Source organism: Hibiscus syriacus, unplaced genomic scaffold (assembly GCF_006381635.1).
Source record: "Hibiscus syriacus cultivar Baekdansim isolate YM2019G1 unplaced genomic scaffold, ASM638163v2 tig00111372_pilon, whole genome shotgun sequence".
NCBI lineage: Eukaryota > Viridiplantae > Streptophyta > Magnoliopsida > Malvales > Malvaceae > Hibiscus > Hibiscus syriacus.
This window is the reverse complement of record NW_024063072.1, coordinates 748,361-770,656: the sequence shown is the minus strand read 5'-3', so window position 1 is coordinate 770,656 and position 22,296 is coordinate 748,361. Positions and strand designations below refer to the sequence as shown.

At 34.1% G+C, this 22,296-nt stretch overlaps 3 protein-coding genes across 3 annotated transcripts; 1 reads left to right on the top strand and 2 right to left on the bottom strand.

Annotated features, from left to right (window-relative positions):
* Window positions 1–6,109: 6,109 nt before the first annotated feature.
* On the bottom strand, window positions 6,110–6,511 carry LOC120159761 (serine/arginine-rich splicing factor SC35-like). The gene has a single exon (XM_039170321.1). The coding sequence runs from the start codon at window positions 6,509–6,511 to the stop codon at window positions 6,110–6,112; it is 402 nt and encodes a 133-aa protein (XP_039026252.1).
* A 5,697-nt stretch (window positions 6,512–12,208) lies between these two features.
* On the top strand, window positions 12,209–17,094 carry LOC120159654 (transcription factor TGA1-like). The gene is made up of 9 exons (XM_039170224.1): window positions 12,209–12,320; window positions 13,589–13,794; window positions 13,876–13,950; window positions 14,673–14,732; window positions 14,825–14,902; window positions 14,992–15,055; window positions 15,550–15,821; window positions 16,163–16,390; window positions 16,711–17,094. The coding sequence occupies exons 2-9, from the start codon at window positions 13,645–13,647 to the stop codon at window positions 16,852–16,854; spliced, it is 1,071 nt and encodes a 356-aa protein (XP_039026155.1). The 5' UTR covers window positions 12,209–12,320; window positions 13,589–13,644; the 3' UTR covers window positions 16,855–17,094.
* Window positions 17,095–17,875: 781 nt separating this feature from the next.
* Window positions 17,876–22,296, bottom strand: LOC120159780 (alanine--glyoxylate aminotransferase 2 homolog 1, mitochondrial-like). The gene is made up of 9 exons (XM_039170333.1): window positions 21,898–22,296; window positions 21,562–21,792; window positions 20,871–21,041; window positions 19,562–19,705; window positions 19,292–19,471; window positions 18,926–19,151; window positions 18,523–18,636; window positions 18,232–18,318; window positions 17,876–17,920 (listed from the first exon to the last, which is right to left on the bottom strand). Exons 1-9 carry the CDS (start codon window positions 22,174–22,176, stop codon window positions 17,877–17,879), a joined length of 1,476 nt encoding a protein of 491 aa, XP_039026264.1. The 5' UTR covers window positions 22,177–22,296; the 3' UTR covers window position 17,876.

Genomic DNA, 22,296 nt, shown 5'->3' with positions numbered 1-22,296 from the left:
TATAGTTTTGTAACAAAAATGATAGTTGGGATACTAAACGTGTAATTTATCCAACTTCTAGGTTTGAGAGGAGACTTTCGGGGCTTTTTGTATAAACTTATCCAAAAATTTAAACGGTGTTAGATATTGGACGACCAAAAAACCCGAACTTCGAAAGTTGAATGGTAAAATTAAATGATCAAAATAAAAATATAATAAACGTTAAGTGACTAAAATACATAGTATACCATTTTTCATCCTGTCAACCTCAAATTTAAAAGTAAACCTAGACAAATTCGTTTTTAATCATAATTAAACACATACAAATATTATCATCATTCCACAAAGAGTCTATTATTAATTATTTTAAAAATAATAATAATGCTTCTTGACGGGTAAAATGATTGAAAGGTTTGCAAAATCAGACACGAAAACGCTCTATTATATTAGCAAATCATCAAACTACATTTTTCTTGGCATTCTATGCAAAAATACGTCATAACTAATATGGTTTATAATATAAATTTTACAAAATGAACTCCACCATTCATTAAATTCGATTTAGGGTAAATATACAAATAATTCCCTAATTATAGAATATTGTTTTGTTGATTCCCTCAATTATTAATATTTTTTTGAAAAGGGGTACTTTGTATTAATCGAAAATTACAAAGTACACTACCTCAAGGACCTCATTAAAAAATCTCCCTATACCTATTTGGAGGAAAAAGAGTGAACCTTGAGGTAGAATAAACAATACAAGCTTGATCAATCATTACACCATAACCAAAAACAACCCACAGACACCTAAAACTGCAAAATCCCTCCCCCTGCCCATACACTCTTCTCGAACATGCATACGAACATAGTAACAAGACATCCCATAACAATACCAATACACCTAAACAGACCATAATCCAATTCCACAAATGCAAAATTTTACATTTGAAAATCATGAAATTCAGACCAGACGACAACATAAACATCAATTGCTAAGGAAAGATTCCAGACTCCGAACAAAATCTTGCACATAGGGTATTAACGATGGCTGAAGAATGCTCACCCATACCCCCACCAGAATTAAAACTTTAGTAAAAATTTGCTCCACTGAGAACACAGTTCCATGGAATCTGGATTCATTTCTACATCGCCAAATAATCCAAATCAGTCCAAAGAAACCAAGTTGCCACACAAACCGAAGTTTTTTCCTAACTCTTTGAGAGAACCAAACTTCTAATAGCTGTTTTATATTCATGGGATCACTAAATTCAATTTCCATACTCTACACCATCGTTGCCATACTTTCCAAACAACCCCACATATACATAAAACATGATTAATCGATTCTGACTCTTGATTACAAAAAAGACATCTCATCTTATCGAGATTCTTAACACCTCTTTTTTCCAGTTCTACCATGACTGGAATTCTTTGATGCACAACTCTCCACAAAAATGATGCTACTTTAGGAGGAGCCCATTTAAACCATACCAGTTTCCATATATGGTCTTTCACCATATTACCGCATGACAGCTTTAAGGAATACGCTTTGGGAGTATACTTCCCATCGACCGCCCCCAACCATTTCAATTTATCAACACCTTGTCTAAGACTCACCGCTTTATTCAGTTATTGGATAAAATTCGACCATACTAATTTTTCCCATTCGAATAGTGGTCTTCTTAGTTCAATCCTCCACAACCATACTCCATTTTCCCATGTTTCAAACTCACTTATCTTGTCGAGCTTTCTAATCGCGATCGCATAAATTCTCGGGAACACCTCTTTGAGCGAAACCTGATCAGTCCAAAAATCAATTTTCCCCATCTCCCATACCACATTTCAACTCCGCAATTAGATCCACCTGAGCAGCACTACCCGGGTTAACAATACTAAACCAAATCCAATAGGAATTTCTTTGATTGACTACCCTCGGAATAATGGAATAAGGATCATATTTATACTTAGCAACAATAATTTTCCTCCACAAGCTATCAATTTCAACACTAAATCTTCAAAACCACTTATTTAACAAGGCACGATTCCTTATTTTAAAGTAAAAAACCCAATCCACCGTGTGATTTCGGACCATAAATATTATTCCATTTAACCCAGTGAATATTCCTATCCAATTTGGACTTCCACAAAAAATTAGCCATATACTTATTAATCTGCTCGATAATTGAAACAGGGATGGGAAATATTGACATGTAATACACTGGAGATTAACCAAGACTGATTTTATCAGAGTGACTCTACCCGCAAAAGATAAAAGTTTACCTTTCCAGCTTTGTAATCAGTTCTTGATTTTTTCCAATACTGGATGCCAAAGATTCTTCGAATTTTTCTTCTGACCAAGCGGCATACCCAAGTACATTGATGGAAAATCTGCCACACCATAATAAATCGAGTTAACCCATCTTTTCACAATGTTGTTCTCCACATTAATCCCATACATCTTTGTCTTTTTCATGTTTAATTTCAAGCCAGCCGCAACTTCGAAGATTTTTAGAACACGATTAAAGTTTAAAATTGACGACTCTTTAGCTTCGGTAAAGATGAGAAGATCATCAGCGAATTGAATGTGAGATAAAATGACACCACCCTCCCCTATTTTAATCCCTCCACAAAGACCAATATCAATTGACCTCTTGAACATAACACTAAGAGCCTCTCCCACGATATTAAATAGGAAAGGCAATTGAATGTGAGATAAAATGTGTATTTACTAGCATCGAAATCAAAGGAGTCGAAATACACATTTTTACCCAACTTCTCCATCTCCTACCAAAACCCATATTCTTAAGGATCAAATCCAAAAAACCCCAATCGACACTATCATACGCTTTACTAAAATCTGCCTTAATCAAAACTGCTCTTTTCTTACTTTTTGGCAGCCCATCAATCACCTCATTTGCTATTAAGATGCATTCCGATATTTTCTTACCAGGCATAAAAGCGAATTGATTCTCCCCGATGACCTCAGAGGCGTAAGAACCCAACCTCTTGGCTAAGACTCTAGATACTATCTTATACAAACTTCCCACCAACGAAATCGGTTTGAAATCCTCCGGATACAAAGCCTCCACCTTCTTCGGAATGAGATGAATAAAAGACTTATTAAAAGATAAATCTTGAAATCTGCCCCAATAAAAATTATGCATGAATGCCATAACTTCCCCTTTTATAAACCCCTAGAACATCTTAAAAAAAATCCTTATTGAACCCATCCGGCCCCGGGGCTTTCGATCAATCAAACCCCTTGATAGATAACCAAACCTCCCCCTCCGAGAATGGACGCTCAATAAAATGCCTAGAAGCAGGTTTCAGCCTCTTCAAAGGTATACCGAATCTTTTAATAAGGACAATAGACACTTCATTATATTCGGAGCTAAAGTACTTGACAAAAGCCTTCTGTATACCCACCCGACTTTTCACCACCGAATTCAATGTCTTAATTTTAGATATCATATTAATTCTACCTCGAGCAATAGCAGAAAGGTGGAAAAATCTTATATTTTTGTCCCCATCTTTAAATCATTTCAATCTAGATTTTTATAACCACTCACGTTCTTTTTTTCTCACCACAGCCCACAACCTTGCATTCAAAGAATATAATTCATTCTGGATTACAGTGTTATTGCCCTCAACAATAACTTTATTTTCTAAAGTATCGATCTTTCTTCCAATCTCTTCCACTAAAAAAGGAAACTTCATCTTTGTTACTCTTTCCCGAGCCTTGGTCGCCTCCTTTACCAACTCTAAAATCTGATTCAGCCATATTCCTCTATTCTTTTCACATAATTCTTTAATTTTTCCAGCAAGCTCAGAATCTTTTGCCCAATGGTTAAACCACTTGAACGATCGATTGAACTTTTTAGCCTTCTTTTCCTTTAAAATAATAGGCCTATGATCGAATAAGCTTCTCGGTAAGGTGGTTTGTATAATCAGGGGGAACAAACTTACTATTTCTGTAGAGACCAATAACCTATCGAGCCTACTTGCCGCCACATTCATACCACCCCTGAACCACGTAAACTGACTACCCACATTTAGAACTTCAATAAGATCCCAATTAGAGATAAATTCCTCAAACATATTAATAACTCCTTGATGATCACAAACCTCTACTCTTTCATCATATACTCTAACAATATTAAAATCACCACCCAATATAATCGAGGAATTCAAGTCAGTGATCACAACATTCAAATTCTCAAAAAATTCCTTCCTCTCACCTTGCACGTTCGGACTATAAACATTCACAAAGCTTATAACCTTATTGAACCTAACTAAACTACCCTTTATAGCTAAAATTCTCCTCAACACAACTTGATCTCTCATATCAAACATATTCGAATCCCACAACAAAATGAGACCACCAGACGCTCATTCAACAGGCGAACACAAAAGATTCTTAGAATTTTTCCCTTTCAATCTTCTTTCTACAAAACCACTAATCATAGAAATTTTTAATTCTTACAACATGACCACATCAGCCTTATTCGATTCAATAACACGAGATACCTCTCGTATTTTTTCTACTCTCCCAACCCTCTCACATTCCAGGATAGCACTTACATAGACTCTTCCATATATATAAAAACGCACACCAAACAAGATACACCAAATAACAAAAGCGGAATCAAGACTTACCCCTCCTCTCAATAGCTTCTAGCCTATCAATCATAACTTCTCTTGAGTCGGAGAATTCCACTCCCAGAGCCTCGACTACTGCCATCGTCATCTCCGCTTCCTTTTCTGTGCACCTACTCTCCCCCCCAAGGATTCTACCTTTATCATCCTTGACTTTCGACCAACTTGGACTCTTCCATTCTTCATGCATTCATTTTTTGCACAATTTCTTCTTTCTAGCCTTTGATAATCTCATGTAAACATCTTTCTTCACTCGATTTGAACCATTCATCTTTGGAATTCGAGTAATTTCCGGCGATATATTACCCTCCGCTTGATTCTGAACTTGAGAAATCCCCTTCATACCCACTTGGGAAACTGCCAGCCGAGCTTCATCCATAAAATTGATAGATGAAACTTCCTTTATTAGAACATCCTGAAGCCTAGAACAATGAGATATGGACTGGTTCTCCCAACTCTGAGATTGATCTCTGTTAATTTCCAAAAGCCCAAAGCTCTCGTCTACAGGCTGAAAAATAGGCCCAATACTGGCCCTGATAGGAATATCATGCAATATCTCTTCTGAATCCCCGAAATAAACAGCTAAATCCACATAGTTGACCTCTACAGCCCCCATTTGGCTCGATTCTATTACCAACACGCCTTCATCCTTTTCAACTCTCTCACTAACAGACTCGACCTGTTTCATCACCTACCCACTTTTCAAAAATTCAGCCTCTGCAACATTGTCTTCTTCGAAAACATGATCTGCTGCCTCATGTTCCATCTCTAGAAACCACTCTGATCCCCCCCGCCATTGACCCATCTATAAAAGTACGCTCCTCCTTATATAGCTTTATACGAATACTGATTTTGAAAATCTTTCCATTTAATATGATGGAGACATTATCATGAATAGAGGACTCAGATTGAACTTCCATCAGAAGCTTTGCAACATCGAATCTCTCCCTGGTTCTGGTTTCATCGTCTACCTTCAGAACTTTCCCCCATGAACAACCTAGATCATTGAAGAACTTCACACTCCAGATCTAAACATGCATATCCTTTAATAGAACCCATACTTTAAAACTGACTTTATTCTTTAACCCTTCCAACAATTCTAGCTCCTCAAACTAGTAACGTATCCAATATTCTCTACTCAACCAACACGACTGACGATCACTTCCGCTTTTGAATTGAATGATAACCAGTAAGTCATGCCATGGACTTACTTTCACCTCTAAACCTTCCGCTCTAAACGCTGTTTGAACAATATCAACATTATAACTATTTTTGATTTTCCCAGCCATACTGCAACCAACCCACGATAAATCTTGTTTAGGAATGATAATATTTGCACTATCTTCAACAACCTTAGAATAAGTATTCATCATTTTCCCATCTACTACACTAACATGAATCACCCCCTTAAAAGAAACTTCTTTCACAGACTGTTTAAACACTTCTGTTCCATGGCTTTTACCATCAGGCATCCTCAACCCCCCAACAAGTCCTTGAATGATCTTGCATCTCTAATGGTTGGTTTCCAAACTTTCTTGACATTATTAACTTGACCCCCTTTCTGATAATCCCCTTTCTGATAATAGCTATCAACCACTTTGTCATGAAAAACCCTAATCTTAAAGCCATCCAATATCCTCCCATCAGCTCTAAGCACTGCATTATTTGCTTTCGATTTCTTTCTATATCTAACAAACGCAAAAGTGGAACTTGCATCTAATCTTTTCCTACTGTTATAAGCGATGAAAACATCTTGGACATCACCATACGCCTGAAACGCATCCTTAAGAGTTGGAACATGAATCCTTTTACTAACATTGCTAACAAAAATCGAAAAGAGATTTAGCTCCTTTCTGGTCTTCCACGCACTTCCCATAGCTCCCAAATACTTTTAAAATGATTCTTAGTCTTAAATACATATAGAGCTTAGACTTTATAATTTGATTGTGACATTATTATTTAATTTCTCTTATCATAGGTTAATGAAATTTTAACATAAAAACATTTTCAATTTCATTCATATCACAACAAACTTAGTGATCTTTATCAATTTATAATGTTAAATTGTTAATAAAAGTCATATGTAAGTAATAATTTACAATGTTTTATTGTTAATAAAAGTAATGCGTAAGTAATAATTTATAATTTTTAAATAATCGATACGATGGTAGAATATTTGAATTTTCGATTTCAATAATCTAAGAGTATTATAATCTATTTTACAAGTTGTATGATCCAAGACCTTTTAAGAACCATTATTCATGATTCTAGTTTGAACCCAATTGTGTATGGTAATGTCAATGAGAAGACGAATGAGGTTTTTGAGGTTAGAATGTTCATAAAATTGTGACGCCAACACAAGCCACCCTTAGTGGAAACCCACTTTAGATTGCACTAAAAACAGAAATAGCAAAATGTCTGGGTGACGTTTCTTTCTCATTTTCTCATCATCCAAACAACTCTACATAGAATTTTAGAAAGAGAAAATCTTTATTAATAATAAGTTGGTCTAATGTAGTGAGATACTAAATTTCTTAAGTAATGTTATAAGTTCGAAATTCGACCTTTGCGAATGGAACAAATTTCGATCTAAAATAATCGATCAATAGATCAGATATAATCTTTATAAAATTTAATCTAAAATAATCAATTGATAAATCATTTTTATAAGTGGTTAAAAGAAAAGGGAAACCACAAAGGTATCAACCAACCATTGGGATGTTGCACCACCCAACCATCATTGCAACTTTACACGCATCTTTTGCCACCATACATAAGTAATAATAATAATAATACTTTGTTTTCCATACACAGCCACTAAAACTTTTTTTCTTTTCATTTTTTTAATTCTAACTATTAAAACAACTAATTGAATTAAAATTTATTAAAACTGATTTAATTAATTAAATACTCGCATAATTGGATTAAAAACTGTCGCATGCTTTATTTTTTCTTTTATCAATTCTAATAAATATATGTGTTACTTTTCTAAAAGTGCTTGTGGCGTATTAAATCGGATCATTTCTCTAATAATAAAAATAATGTAAGCATTTGAACTTATCTAATCTTCCTACGAGATTATCCATACTGCAAATTAATATATAATGGACGTACTATTACTATAATAATTGTTTTTCAATTATTTAGGTCGTGTATGCTTGACCAATAGTTGTTTTAATTGGACACTATAATAATATATGAATTATGGTAGTTGATATTTTTCTTAAAATGTTATATTATACAAAGATATGGATAAAAGCTAAAGTGAGTTCAAATTCTGAAGATGCTTCTATATTCTAATGCATTAAAGATGAGGATTAATTAGTTCAAAGTATGGCTTAAGCCAACTTGCACATTTAACGAACATGCTTATCGAAATGGTATAGATGCTGACCCTATTTCCTACCTAATTACCCATTCCTAAAGACATGTTTCCCTACTGTATTAAACTAAAAGTTTCGTATTAAAAAAGTTAGATTTTATACTTAGATGTTATTAGCACGAATTAAACGACCTCAGTAGTTAAAATGATGATTGTTATACTTAGATGTCTCAGGTTCGGGCACAACATCTACAATGGTGTTTGAACATTTATTGTCAAATGATTAAGAGACTTCCGAACATATATTATCTTGTAATCATTCTAAACTAATAAAAAAATTATGTCATTAGTCCCTATATTATAATTAGTGTTAGATTAAATTCATGTTCTTCAATTTGATTATTTTAAATCATGCAATTTAATCAGGATTGGAAGTCTAAAGTTTAAAAAAGTATATTGACTAAAAATAATCAAATTAAAGTACAAGTATTAGATCCATAATTTATGCATGATACAAGTATTAAGCATAGAATTTGACCTAACAAACTAAAATGAATTATTTTTCCATTTCAACCAAGGGTCAATTCCCCTTTCTTTACACTCGTTGGGTGTACCACTAACTACGAAGAGGCAATCCTCCAAATATATAAAATTACTTATCAAATATATGTTTAATATTCATCCATATCTATAAGATTAAAAAATAGGGAAGAGAAGGATAAAGGAGTACTAATGAATAAATTTAAGCAAAGAGAGAGTGAGACAGCTTTGATGCGTTGAGATCAGCTTTGTCTCTAGGAAGACGTGAAAGGGTGGACTAAAAGATGGATAATAACAAGGGTCAACAATTCATGATTAATTTGGTTCACCAAACTTCTAACCAAATGAAGTGAAATTATAATTAATTTATGTTTTACACACATATTTTTATTTACTTCTTTGATAATAAATTTCTCCCTTTCTCTTTTTTATTAAATTTATAATTTAAATCAAAATTAATTAATTTAATTAGTTGAATATTTATTAATATTTTAATAAAATCAAGAATTAACCCCTGATCACTTGGATTTAAATATATTATACCTTCTCAACAAGTTGTACTTTCACTAATATTTCTCCATCTATCGAAGTCTTTAGAATTTCTCAAAATCTTTAAAGTTTTATATCTTCTGATAAACTATAAACTCCTGATATGATCACTGAGAAGTTCATATGATCAATTAAATCTAATATTTGATAATCAAATCTATTTAGTATGACAACCTATAATAAATATTATCACTCTAAACTTGACAGCCACACTAATAGCATATATATATATATATATATATATATATATATATATATATATATATATATATATATATATATATATATATATATATATATATATATATATATATGAGAAAATAACCTCAGTGACCAAAAATCCTAGATAATATACGGTTTTGATCAACTTTTTTTGGATTTACGAAAATGACTAACAAAATCGCAATGCGATCTCTAATTCGCATTGCGATCTCCACTATCGTAAATTCGCGTTGCGATTTTCCATTTCGCATTGCGATAGTTGAAAATCGCAACGCGATTTTCCATTTCGCGTTGCGATAGTTGAAAATCGCAACGCGATTTTCCATTTCGCGTTGCGATAGTTGAAAATCGCGATTTTTCATTTCGCGTTGCGATTTTCCATTTCGCGTTGCGATAGTCTACAGTTGTTGTTGCGATAGTCTACAGTTGTCGTTGCGATAGTCTACAGTTGTCGTTGCGATTTTCCAAATTCGTTGCGATAGTGAAAAAAAAGATTTTGTTTCTTAAGAATTTTCTCTAAAAAGATAGTATCCGCGCAGACGTGTCGAAGACACGTATTACCACGACCACGACCACGACCACGACCCGACCCGACCCGAGACAAACGGCGGCGGCGCGCGATAGTCCCCATTGTTCTCTATCACTCAACAAGGAAGTGTGAAAGCCACGCCTTAAATATCATTCCCAATAGTATTTCCAATACTATGTGGGATTGAGCATTACCAACACTTGTTTCCAATACAATGTGATTATTCAGGAAACAATTAACAATCGTGCACCTTAAAACAACTGAATTAGCAACCAATTGCATTAGTATTATACGATTAAATATGTCATAATTAAAAGTCAATCTACAATCAATCGCGATTATTGCAATTTTAAGCAAAACATTCAAAAATAATATCACTATTTAAGGCTCAATCACACATAGTATTGGGAACAAGTGTTGGTAATGCTCAAATCCCACATAGTATTGGAAACACTATTGAGAATAGTATTTAAGGCTTGGCTTTCTCACTTCCTTATTGAGTGATAGAGAACAAGGGGGACTCTCGCGCGCCGCCGCCGCCGCCGTCCGTCTCGTCTCGGGTCGTGGTCGTGGTCGTGGTAATACTTAACTATCGCAACGAATTTGGAAAATCGCAACGACAACTGTAGACTATCGCAACGAATTTGGAAAATCGCAACGACAACTGTAGACTATCGCAACGCGAAATGGAAAATCGCAACATGAAATGGAAAATCGCAACGCGAAATGGAAAATCGCAACGCGATTTTCAACTATCGCAACGCGAACTGGAAAATCACAACGCGAAATGAAAAATCGCAACGCGAATTTGCGCTAGTGGAGATCGCAATGCGAATTAGAGATCGCATTGCGATTTTGTTGGTCATTTTCGCAAATCCAAAAAAAATTGGTCAAAATCGTATATTATCTAAAATTTTTGGTCACTGAAAGTATTTTCTCTATATATATAAAAGTATCATGCAAGTATGAAGAAGGGGATTCTCTCCCTCTCACCAGTTCTCTTTCTCTCTGGTTGAACCTCTCTACTTCACTAATTTTCACCGAACCCACTAAACCATTATATGCGAGTTATCATCCAAATCAAAAATAAATAAATAAATAAAAATCATCACGATATTACCTATTCCAATAACATAATTTAATATTATATAAATTATATGTGAACTTTTTAACTAAGTCTAATGTTAACAGAAAAATCTTAAAATTATAGTTACGAATATATATATATATATATATATATATAGGAAAATGGAGAGAATGAGGCTCAAGCGCTGTTTAAGAGCATGAAGTGAAGGGATGAAACAGAAGAGAGGGCCAAAATAGTTCGCCGTAAACTGACGTGAGGAACACGCAAGAAAGGTGTGCGTAGGTTAAAAGGAGGACAGGTGTGTCGGATAATATAATAAGCAGCATAGTGGAAATATGACAATTTAATTATTTATTTCTGAGAAAAGTAATTAATAACTATTTTTTATTGAGAAGAAACATATAATTTTAAATTCTTTCATAAAATGGTTAATCAGTCATTATTGTATAAGTAAGTGTAGCTTAAGATAACTTAAAAGACAACTATAATACTTAATAATTTAAAAGGTAGGTATGGGAGAGAATATTGAATATTGGCATACAAGAGAATCCGGTAAAATTCGTAGTGTAAAGGAGAAAATTTTAGGGTAAAATATCTAATAGGTTACTCAATTATTAATTAAGATTATAAATGAGTCACAAAATTTCAAAAACCTATAAACAGATCATTCAACTATTGATTGTTACACACATGTAACGTTGTCGTTAATTGCGAATCAAGCGTTAACTTTTTCTTTACAATTGAGTGATCTAATTATAGTAATTGATAAATTAAGTGACTCAATTATTATGATCGATAAATTGAATGATTTGTTTGTATCTAAAAATTAGTGATAACTTTCTAAAATTCAATAATCCATTTATAGTCTTACTAATATTTAGATACTGTTGTATTTTACCCTAAATCTTATCCTTATGCTATTTAAATTTGATAAAAATATAATATAAAATTCATTTTCATAAAATTTGAGTTGATTTTAAATTATTTAACAAATCAAATTCAAGTATTTTAATATTTGATAAAAAAAATATTTTTAATCACTGTTGAAAGAAGAGTCCAGTAAAATCAAATAATTCATTTTTTTTATTTTCAATTAAGCTAAAATTTTGAAAATAAAATTCAATGCAATCCAAAATGTGTAGTGAATATTAAAATTTTAAGTCAAACTCCAACTCTGTCGGATCGCATTACAGTAATAATAAAATAAAATAAAAATTAAGGAGAAAAGATGCGATCAGTTTGAAGGGTGATTGGATTGCCGGCAGCATTTGTGTTTGAACATTATGCGACTGTGGGGTTTCGCAGGGAAGAAGAAGCAAGTGCTCATTGGTGTTCAACAGGAGTTTCCTTCTTCTTCTTCCTTTTTTTTTTTTTTTTTGCTGGTTCTGGGGCTCAAATTTTAGCGGGAAACTTGTTCTAAGGACACTTGCTTAAAGGTTCGTTTGTTATTTTTTCTCTTCCTTTTTACTTGTTTGGTAGGTGTTTGGTTGCCGGGAAAGTTGGAGGAGAAACAATACAAAACATAATACTCGAAAGCTTATTTGAATGAAAACAATGAGTCTTCCTTTCCATATATTCGTTTTTTTTACTATTTTATGAGGGAAAAAAAAGTAATCTCTGTTATTTTTGTCTTCCTCATAACAAAGTCTTTTTTGGAGCTAAGATAATGGATTTTCAGTTGAAACTAGTGTTTGGCTGGCTTTCCATTTTTTCCTCCTTCAGTCCATTGTAAGTCTTTTATTTTTTGGCTGATTTGATTAATTCTGAATTGTTTGGAATTTTATTCGGAGGTGAAAACAGCTTAATTACCATCATAATCTTATTTATTTTGTTCCTTTGATTTTCTATTAATATTTGTTTCTTTGAATTTCATGTTTTCAAATCTTCTCATCCAGATTAATAGCTTTTTTCTGGATTTGTTTTTAATTCATCTGTATCGGAAGAAGCTTTTTCCCTCCCTGCAAGTTTTGTTAAACGATTTGTGCTCTTAGAAAAAAGATTAGTACACATGCATGTATCGGATACTTAAAAACATAGCAAATAAGTCTACCATGAAAGCGATGGGAAGAATGGACGGCTTAAGACTGAGCTAGCTGGACGATAATGATATGAAAATAATGTAATGATTGAGTTTTCAATCTTATTTTCACACTTGGATACAAATAAACCATGTTTTTTTGTAAACCACGAAATTCAAGTTGATTTTGATTCATTTATTGCTCTTCCATGTAACTGTAAACAATATGAGCTTGTGAAGTCAGATAGAGTATCTGTGATCGTTTTTTCACTGTTCATTCATTGTCGATGCCAATGTCACCATAGATCAAATTTTAGATGGAAACAATTCTTTTGATTTCATTTTCTTGGTAGTTAGCAGATCAAAATTCTTTAATTCCATGCTTATTTGAGTTCCATGGCAGAACGAATTCACTCTTATTGATTTCATTAATTCTTTTAGTGACGTTTCATGTCGGATTTGTTTGAGAGTTCACTGAGGCTGGTTAAATTTCTTAAAAGAAATCAGTATATGAATTTTTCCAGATTCCTTTTGTTTGTTCATATTTGTCGTTTTTAGTATTGTGAAAGGCTTATCTATTAAATTTTGTAATCATCTTCTCTGTTGCTTACCATATGTTTTCTATAATGCCTGTCCATTGTACTCGTGGAGTAATGCTCATACATGTTCATGCGTTGTTCCTTTCAGACTCCATTTTGACTTCAACTTGTACCAAAGCTGCCTCCATTTTCGATTCAAGAAGCATGGAATCTCAGTTCGTATCTTCAAGAAGGATGGATATCTATGATCCTATCCAACAGATTGGCATGTGGGGAGAAAATTTTGATGCGGAAAGCAATCTGCATGCATCTGTATCAATGTTTGTCGAAATGGATAACAAGATACCGAACACGGTGCGAGTTCCAGACATTTTGTTCTTTGATTATTCGTTTATCTGATTTTGGTCATAAGTAACCTTTGTTATTTGAATTTAGTCTGAAACTACTTCACATGAAATGCTTGCACCTTCTATCAAGTATGATCAAGAAGCCACTAAACCTGTTGAGAAGGTAAATTTTGAATGGTACATGGTGCTGGTTCTTCATTTGTTTTCACGTTTTACTGGATAAAGTATTGTCCTGGATCACATGCTGTATGGTGTTAGATATATTGTATCTATTGGTTTGTTGAAACTATGTTGCTTTGACTCTTTATTTTTCTTAAAGTATCGTGTTCGACACGTATCTGAACATAGTTATGGGATGGATTGATCATATCCGTGTTGGACACATGCCCATTTCCGACACTCACACACGAGTCCAAGTCACATAAATGATATTCTATCTTGGAATTTGAAAAGATGGTACTACTTCCAGTTCTAGACTTCTAGGTTCCATTCCTTTTTCCTTTATCATATGAAGGTCGAAATTTCAGGCAAAGTAATAGTTTGCAGGTAAGGAAAATGTATTGTATATATCGTAGATGTTTCTTCTTGAAGTTAACTACATGAAATAAGTAGATTAAAGCCCAGATAATTTCACTTGTGCAAATTAAGCTTATCTTTCCTGCTAAATTCGTGAAAATTAATGAAGATAAATTGATTTAGGAACAGAGTGAAATAATTCTTTTAATGTAAGGAAGAAGAAATATGCATGCACACCATTATTGTCTTTATTTCCAAATCATTATGATTTAGCTGCAATGTGTCTAAATTTTGTATGTTTGTAGATTATTTGTTTACCTTTAATAAAGGGTCTAATCTCTTTGTGCATTTCACTGTAAATATCTTTAGATACAAAGACGGCTTGCGCAAAACCGTGAGGCTGCTCGTAAAAGCCGATTGCGGAAAAAGGTAAGATAAGATATGGTAATGAATAGCAACAGATAGGCCACAAGACCACATGCGAATTGTTTTAATCAACTTCATATAACATTGTATTTCAGGCTTATGTTCAACAGTTAGAAAATAGTCGTTTAAAGCTGATTCAATTGGAGCAAGAGCTTGCACAAACGAAGCAACAGGTTCTGAATGAGATTAATATCAATCCCATTTTTTTTCATTTTAAAAAATGTTTAAAGCCATTTTAAGCAATAAAATCTTAAAATTGCAGGGTGTTTATATGGGTGGTGGGTTAGTAGGTGGTCATCTTGGATTCTCTGCACCATCAAACTCAGGTTTGTTTGTAAATACACTGATAGTTATTGTTATCACTTGTGAACTCTAATATTAGTTGTTTACTATGTTATACTTGGGCTCGGGTATGATTGTCGGATATAGTATGTGCTTGATAAAAGTTTGTTCAACTATTTCTTAAGTTTCTCGACGAATTTGAAGTCTTCTGAGGGTCATATCCTCATTTATACTCATGTTGAAATATGTTGCGCACATAAATACCAAATATGAATACTTCCAAGAGAAACAAAAAGTTAGACCAACATAAGTTGTCTCAGTTTGTGTGACATTTCAGACTGTATGAATGCTTGTATTTTGAGACTAAAATTTCTTGCTTTTATTTTTTGTGGTAGATTGATGTTTCACCCGAATCTGATGTCACTTTCATGCAGTTGATATTGTGTTATATATGGTTCTTTTTTTTCCTTCTAATTTCAAGTGAATCTCTGTTCTTTTATGTTTTTTAATGACAACTTTCATTTTGGGGATTCTGCAGGGATTGTTGAATTTGATACAGAATACGGACATTGGATGGACGAACAAAGCAAACAAATATGTGCTCTGAGGACTGCTTTGAATGCCCATATAAGTGATGCAGATCTTCGAATGCTTGTGGAAACCGGCATGAATCATTATTCTAAACTTTTTCGCATTAAATCAACTGCTGCAAAGGCTGATGTTTTCTATGTCATGTCTGGCATGTGGAAAACATCGGCTGAGCAATTTTTCTCGTGGATTGGAGGGTTTCGCCCTTCAGAACTTCTTAAGGTGATTCATATCGACTTTTTTATTTTGCCTTAGTATATCTGTATTTGGTACCCGTGTATGAAGCCTGTTCCAAAATGAGCATGGGCATATAACCCTCTGATAATCCTCTGAATACATCAAAACTTAAAAATACTGAAGATATTATCATCTTACACATACCCGTATCGGACACACCTGAATTCAAGAAAAAGGTTAATATATCTGTGTCTGATACATATCTAGATTCAAAATTCATGCTTGAGTCTAAGTATTGTAGATTTCTTGCAACTTTCATTGGAATTCTGGTCCAAGTTCTATTGTTAAATGTTGAGTAATATTTGTTTGTTATGTTGATTTTATAGGTGCTCTTGCCTCAGCTGGATTCCTTGACAGAACAACAATTCTTTGAGGTCTGTAACTTGAAACAATCATGTCAGCAAGCTGAAGATGCGCTTTCACTAGGCATGGAGAAACTGCGGGAAATCGTGTCGGTGACTGTGGCGGATGGTCAGCTGGGAGAAGGTAGTTACAGTTCTCAGGTGAATAGTGCAATTGAGAAGGTAGAAGCTCTAGTCGGCTTTGTGAACCAGGTAAACAATTGCCTCATCCCATGTTCCAGACTTGTAATTTCTGTTGAAGTACACTGTTTGAAGTACTAGTGTCTGATAACCACATCTGACCCTCTTCAATTTATTGAGTTTATTGTTGTGGTGCTCCAATTTTTTATGTTTCTTAAAATACTCGTGTTTGACACATATTTAGACATGGATACGAGGATGTAATTCTTCAAGGACTCATATATATATATATATATATATATATATATATATATATATATAACTTGTAAAAGAATCGACATATCCATGTTCAGTCACACATCCGTATCTGAAACTGGTGTTTTCTTTTGCAGGCAGACCACATTCGGCAGGAAACGCTGCAGCAGATGTCTCGAATCCTAACAATTCGCCAGACAGCACGAGGCTTACTTGCTTTGGGCGAATACTTTGAACGTCTTCGAGCTTTGAGCACACTATGGTCTACTAGCCCTCGTTAACCTGCATAGCTTCAAACAGTTGAGGATCCTGCATACAGGATGTTTGATATCGCTGCAACAACCGTGTTCCTTCAAACGAAGGCGTCTCTTGGCAAATGTCGTTATGAACATAATTGCCTACATTTTTTTTTGAAGCAGAACAGAGATCTGAGATGTTGTACATATGAGTAGTTTATTTAACATAGGGGAAAGTGCTTATTTAATCAATTTTCACTGATGTGTAGTGCATTACATGTACTCTTGAAAGATATAAATATAAGATCTACATTTGAGTTATATATTATGTTATTCGGACTCTTCATTTTTATAAGATCCGAATATGAAAGATATGATCTACTAAAATATATAAAATAAAAACTCAAAAAAGTTGAGTATACTCATAATGAATGTGTATTTGACACGTATCTCGAATCACAATAACAAAATCGAGAAAGTTGCATGATAAACATGGCGAATGCATAATTGTGAAGGTTGCTCATCTTTTGGAATATTCACATTATGTTACCAAAGCTTGCTCCAGTGGCTCCCCGGCGTCAAGACAAGAAATCCTCCAGCTCTGGCATCTTGTATAGTCGGCTTCGTCGGCATCTCTCTATTTTTCTATGCACTTTCTGCATATTGATCTTCTAGAGCTGTAATTTGTAATTTTATTAGACGGTTGTGATTAAATTCATGAGCAATTTCATTGCTTCGTTTATGGAATAACGTTGGGCGTTGAATATTGATTTACAAGCAACTATTTTGCTTGCACATCGAAATCAAACCCGAACCCAAACGCATACCCACAACCTTTCCGTTTGTCACCTATAACTACAATGACTAGCTCATCGAGAAAGAACGAGAATCGAATCAACAAATCTGAATACAGAGAAATATAGAAGATAATTATGCTTGAATTAATGATCCTTTGAGACATCCAAATGCAAAGAAAATGCAGTTTAATTATGAGTATTATTTTTAAACAGAAGAACACGCTTTAACTTAGATGCCTAAGGATCGAGAAGTTACATAAGCGTCTTTGCTCACAACTTTGACATTGCATAATCCAAAGCATCAACAAGAAAATCTGCACAAATACAAAATAACATGTAACTATATTGAAATCAAGTATGAAAATATGGTTCACTTTATATTGGGAAAATGAGATTAATTGATCTTAATTGGACAAAAGTAATTTGATGTTTTTTCCTAAACCGAGCTCAAGCTTTAAAAGTGAAACATGGTTTAGCTTTGCGTTCCAAATTTCAAATCAAGCTCGAACTCGGCTCGGTTTTGACCATACCCCTATTGGAAACCTATTTGTTGAGTGACGGCCCCTGTCGGAAAACTATTTGTTGAGTTTGGCAATAAAATAAATAGAATAAGAGAAAGAAGTACCAGCATCATCTTTGGTGAAACACATCGGCGGCTTTATTCTGAAAACATTTCCGTGTAGTCCACCTTTCCCAAGTAAAACTCCGAGTTCTTCAATCAGAAAAGAGAACAGTTAGCATACATATCTAAATGGTGAAGCAAGAGAAAGCCTATAAGCTTATCATCCTATAGGCTTGAACAGGTTGGTTGGATCATCTAATACATTCCTATGTCCCTTCTGTGTGGCAACACGGGGTTGTAATATAAAATGCCTTTGTTTTCTAATTTTCTATTTTAGAAGTTATTCCTTAATACCTCTCATTTTCTCAAACAGGATGGCAGTTTCTGCCTTGGCCGGTGTCTTCTCCTTCCTGTCAGTAACGATTTCTACACCCACCATTAATCCCCTGCCTCTGACATCTCCAATAACTGAAAAGGGGGGAATTAGTAAAAAATTGTGAACTCAATTTACTTGATAGCACTAACTTCACATTGGAAAAGAACACGAACAAAAATAAACTCGAAGACCAAAAACCACTTTCGTTAAACCACAAAGGACCATTTTAATTCAATTCCTAGTGTCCAAGAACTGAACAATTTTCTGTTCAATGCAATTTAAAATTGCAAAAGAAATGTTGGTGAAATTGCCAATAATACTGTATTTAGAAATGATGCAAAGCAAAGGGGATTTAAAAGTGCCAAGTTGTAGAATAATTACTATCATGTTTGTCCTGTAAAGATCTCAAGCGTCCAATCAAGTGAGAACCGACATCAGCACAATGTGCTTGACGCTTCTCCTTGTCTATAACTCTGAGCACTGCAAGTCCACCAGCAGAACATACAGGATTTCCACCAAAAGTGTTAAACTGAATTTTTTGAGCCATCACACTTGCTATTTCTGGTGTTGTCACCACTGCCCCTAATGGTAATCCATTGCCAATACCCTGTCAAACATGACATGTTACGTAACAGGATGCTACCAATTCTAATAGCAATATCAGAAGATATAGCCAAACTAAATGAGCATTTAAGTTCCAATGTTCAGAGAATTTAGTGTAAGTAACAAAGTTTGATGACTAAAGACCTTTGCCATGGTAACTACGTCGGGAATGACCCCTTGAGTCTCGAAACCCCAATAATGGCTTCCTGTGCGACCAAATCCTGTTTGTACCTCATCTGCAATGCAGACACCACCAGCCTTGCGAACGATGTCATAAACCTGTTTCAAATATCCTGGGGCTAGTTCAACTGCTCCTCCAACTCCCTAATGTTAAAAATAATTTCAATTCTTCAGAACCCAGTTTTGTTGTGAAAAAAATAAAAAATACTTAAAGGAGATGATTATCAATTTAACCTGAATGGTTTCTGCTATAAACCCAGCAACTTTTCCTGAAGTACCATACTCGATGTGATCTTGTACTTCTTTGGCATAACTAGTAGCATCAGAGCCAAAGGCTCCACGAAAAGGATCTGGATTCATGACGTGATGGATTTCACCCTGTCACATGCCATTACAACATTTGGAAATAAGCATATTAGTTTGAATGATCATATCGCTCAAATCAAATTTGAACTTTAGAAATGAAACACAATCTAGCCCTAGTTGAACTTCAAACCTTAGATTCCAAATCAAGCTCAAACTTCCTATAATTTGAGTTCATAATACCCAGTTACACCCCTACCTACTACTGTGCATGAAGAATTTGGCCTTCCTAACATTGCAAACCTACACCAATGTCCTCGTACCAATTTTTTCGATGTCATCTAAAAAATGACATCCTTGTTACACATAATCCAAGTCATAATGAATTCAAAACAAATCATCAAAGAACTAGTATATAGTTGAAAGGGAATTTATAATGGTTGCACAGCTAAAATTATTAAGATAAAGTCTCAGATACAAGTTCAAGGCCTGGAAACTAAGGCAAGTACATTGTTGATGAAAAGCACAGGATAAATATAAGGATAAGGCTGTATACACTCATCTAATACACACAGTTGACACATTCATTTAATACATGCATTGCAACATTCTCTATTATAGACCAAGAACAATTTTGATACTTTTCGCCTCCCTTAGAATAAAGAAATAGATATATGTGAGAGCATCATTTTAGAGAAATATTTTAGTGCACGTAGTACTATCCAATAATAAAAACAATTATTCCACTCCCATGGGATAAGATTGTGAGCTGGAACCCAAAACATTGCTTCACTGTTTCCTATAAACATTAAAATAGTGTTTTCCTTTCTCAAAAAAATGCAATGTATACAATAATAAAAAGGAGCAACTTCGACAGGTAGCAAAATTTGCCCCTTTATCATACTTGCAACAAACATATCATGCGATGACAAATATAACATCTAAGTTTCGCATGCACCAAATATGAGATAAGATTAAATCATCTAATCCTATCCACATTCTTATCTTATAATATCCTCTAAAACTGCATATCAAATCCATTGTTCAACTACATATTGAGCTAACAAGCAATTAGAAAAGAGGAACATCAAAGTTATTTAATTATTTGAATGACAGCACACCACTTCAAGTTTAAAAAGTTTAATGTCAATGGCTGCAGAAACAGAACTTAAACATGAATTTGTAATACAATGCCAAGAAATGTATATAAGAAATACTGCAACATGATAAGTATCCAAACCTCTGGTATTGGGTACTTCCATGTGTTTAACGCAGTGAGTCCAATGGTATTAGAACTTCCACCGTGGTATGCATTTCTCAAGGAAATCATACCAAGACTACCGGTGTATAGTCTGGCCATCAGCATGGCTAACTCGTTCGCCTCACTCCCAGAATTCACGAAATATACAACCTGAAAAGAAGGTTTGATAGAACAATTCATCCCGAGACATAATTTCGTAATCAATTAACCAAGCCTTTCTTTTCCAGTTATCTCCCCCATGAATACCAATAGCCAAACATTCTATGTTTTCTTTATAATGATAAACAATTTTATAAATAACGGTGGTTGAATTGGTATATTGCTTCACCTAAAACTATGAAAAAAAATTCATAATCATTCTTTTAGCTTCTTGTGTTTTTTCATAAATTTATTATTAATAATAAAAATAATAATAAAAGAATGAACAAGCACACAAATTTTAATTAAAATGATCAAACGACTTCAACATAATACTTTCACATTACTGAAAAATTATGAATTTGTTATAGCTGCCTCTTTTTCGTTTTTTCTTTAATCCAAAATTTTCTTTAAACAAACAAGAAAGAAATATTAAGAATCTAATAGTGCTTCACCAGAATAGAAAATAAAATAATAAAAAACATTTGAAAAATGAAAAAACGAAAATTCAGCTAAGGAACACAAAATTAACCTTGAGATTTCCAGGCATTTTGGAAGCTAAAACTTCAGCAAAATCAGCAATCGCATGATGGAGATAAATTGTGGTAGCATGCTGGAGAAGCTTACTTTGCTCTACTATTGCATTCAGAATCTCCGGATGGCAATGACCACACGACACCGTTACGATTCCAGCAAATGCATCCAAATATCTCCTTCCGCTTTCATCAAACAGATATTGCATTTTTCCTTCAACAATATTCAACTGAACGCAATTTTTGGTTTAAAAAATAAGTAATTATAGATGTACGAAACAGGAAAAAGAAACTTTAAGCACTGAAAAGTAAAAAGAAAATAAAAAATCATGTACCGGCTTTTGGTAGTAGTAGAAGAGAGAGGGGCCTAAGAACTTCTTCCGCTTCGCAAGGACTTCATCGGCCGACGGTCCATTGTACGGTTTCGGTTGGTAATCGAAGGGTGGAAGCTGAGGTAGCACATTGTCGGGCGCTTCAGCGGCGGCGGAAGAAGAAGAAGAAGTAACCGTGGAGAAGGAAGCGCCTGGAGAACGTATACGGTTACAATTAAAGTTGAATCTGGCTTTGGCTTCTTCTAAGGTTCTCTTCAAGATTCTTCTCTGTAGCATCGCCATATCTTACCCAACAAATTTCACTGATTCTTTCACTATCGACAGGAAAGGGAAAGGAAGGAACTAATGAACTGTGAGTGTAGTGTTTGTTTGTTTAATTGATTAGAAAAAAGAATTCAGTAG

Coding starts and splice junctions, on each gene's coding strand:
- LOC120159761 (XM_039170321.1), bottom strand. CDS start 6,511: ATGGGAAGTGCGTGGAAGACCAGAAAGGAGCTAAATCTCTTTTCGATT.
- LOC120159654 (XM_039170224.1), top strand. CDS start 13,645: ATGGAATCTCAGTTCGTATCTTCAAGAAGGATGGATATCTATGATCCT. Junction 14,903..14,991: donor TTGCACAAACGAAGCAACAG/GTTCTGAATGAG, acceptor TTAAAATTGCAG/GGTGTTTATATGGGTGGTGG. Junction 15,056..15,549: donor CTCTGCACCATCAAACTCAG/GTTTGTTTGTAA, acceptor GGGATTCTGCAG/GGATTGTTGAATTTGATACA.
- LOC120159780 (XM_039170333.1), bottom strand. CDS start 22,176: ATGGCGATGCTACAGAGAAGAATCTTGAAGAGAACCTTAGAAGAAGCC. Junction 19,706..20,870: donor GGAAGTACCCAATACCAGAG/GTTTGGATACTT, acceptor GGCATGTGACAG/GGTGAAATCCATCACGTCAT. Junction 18,319..18,522: donor CCTGTTTGAGAAAATGAGAG/GTATTAAGGAAT, acceptor TTCTGATTGAAG/AACTCGGAGTTTTACTTGGG.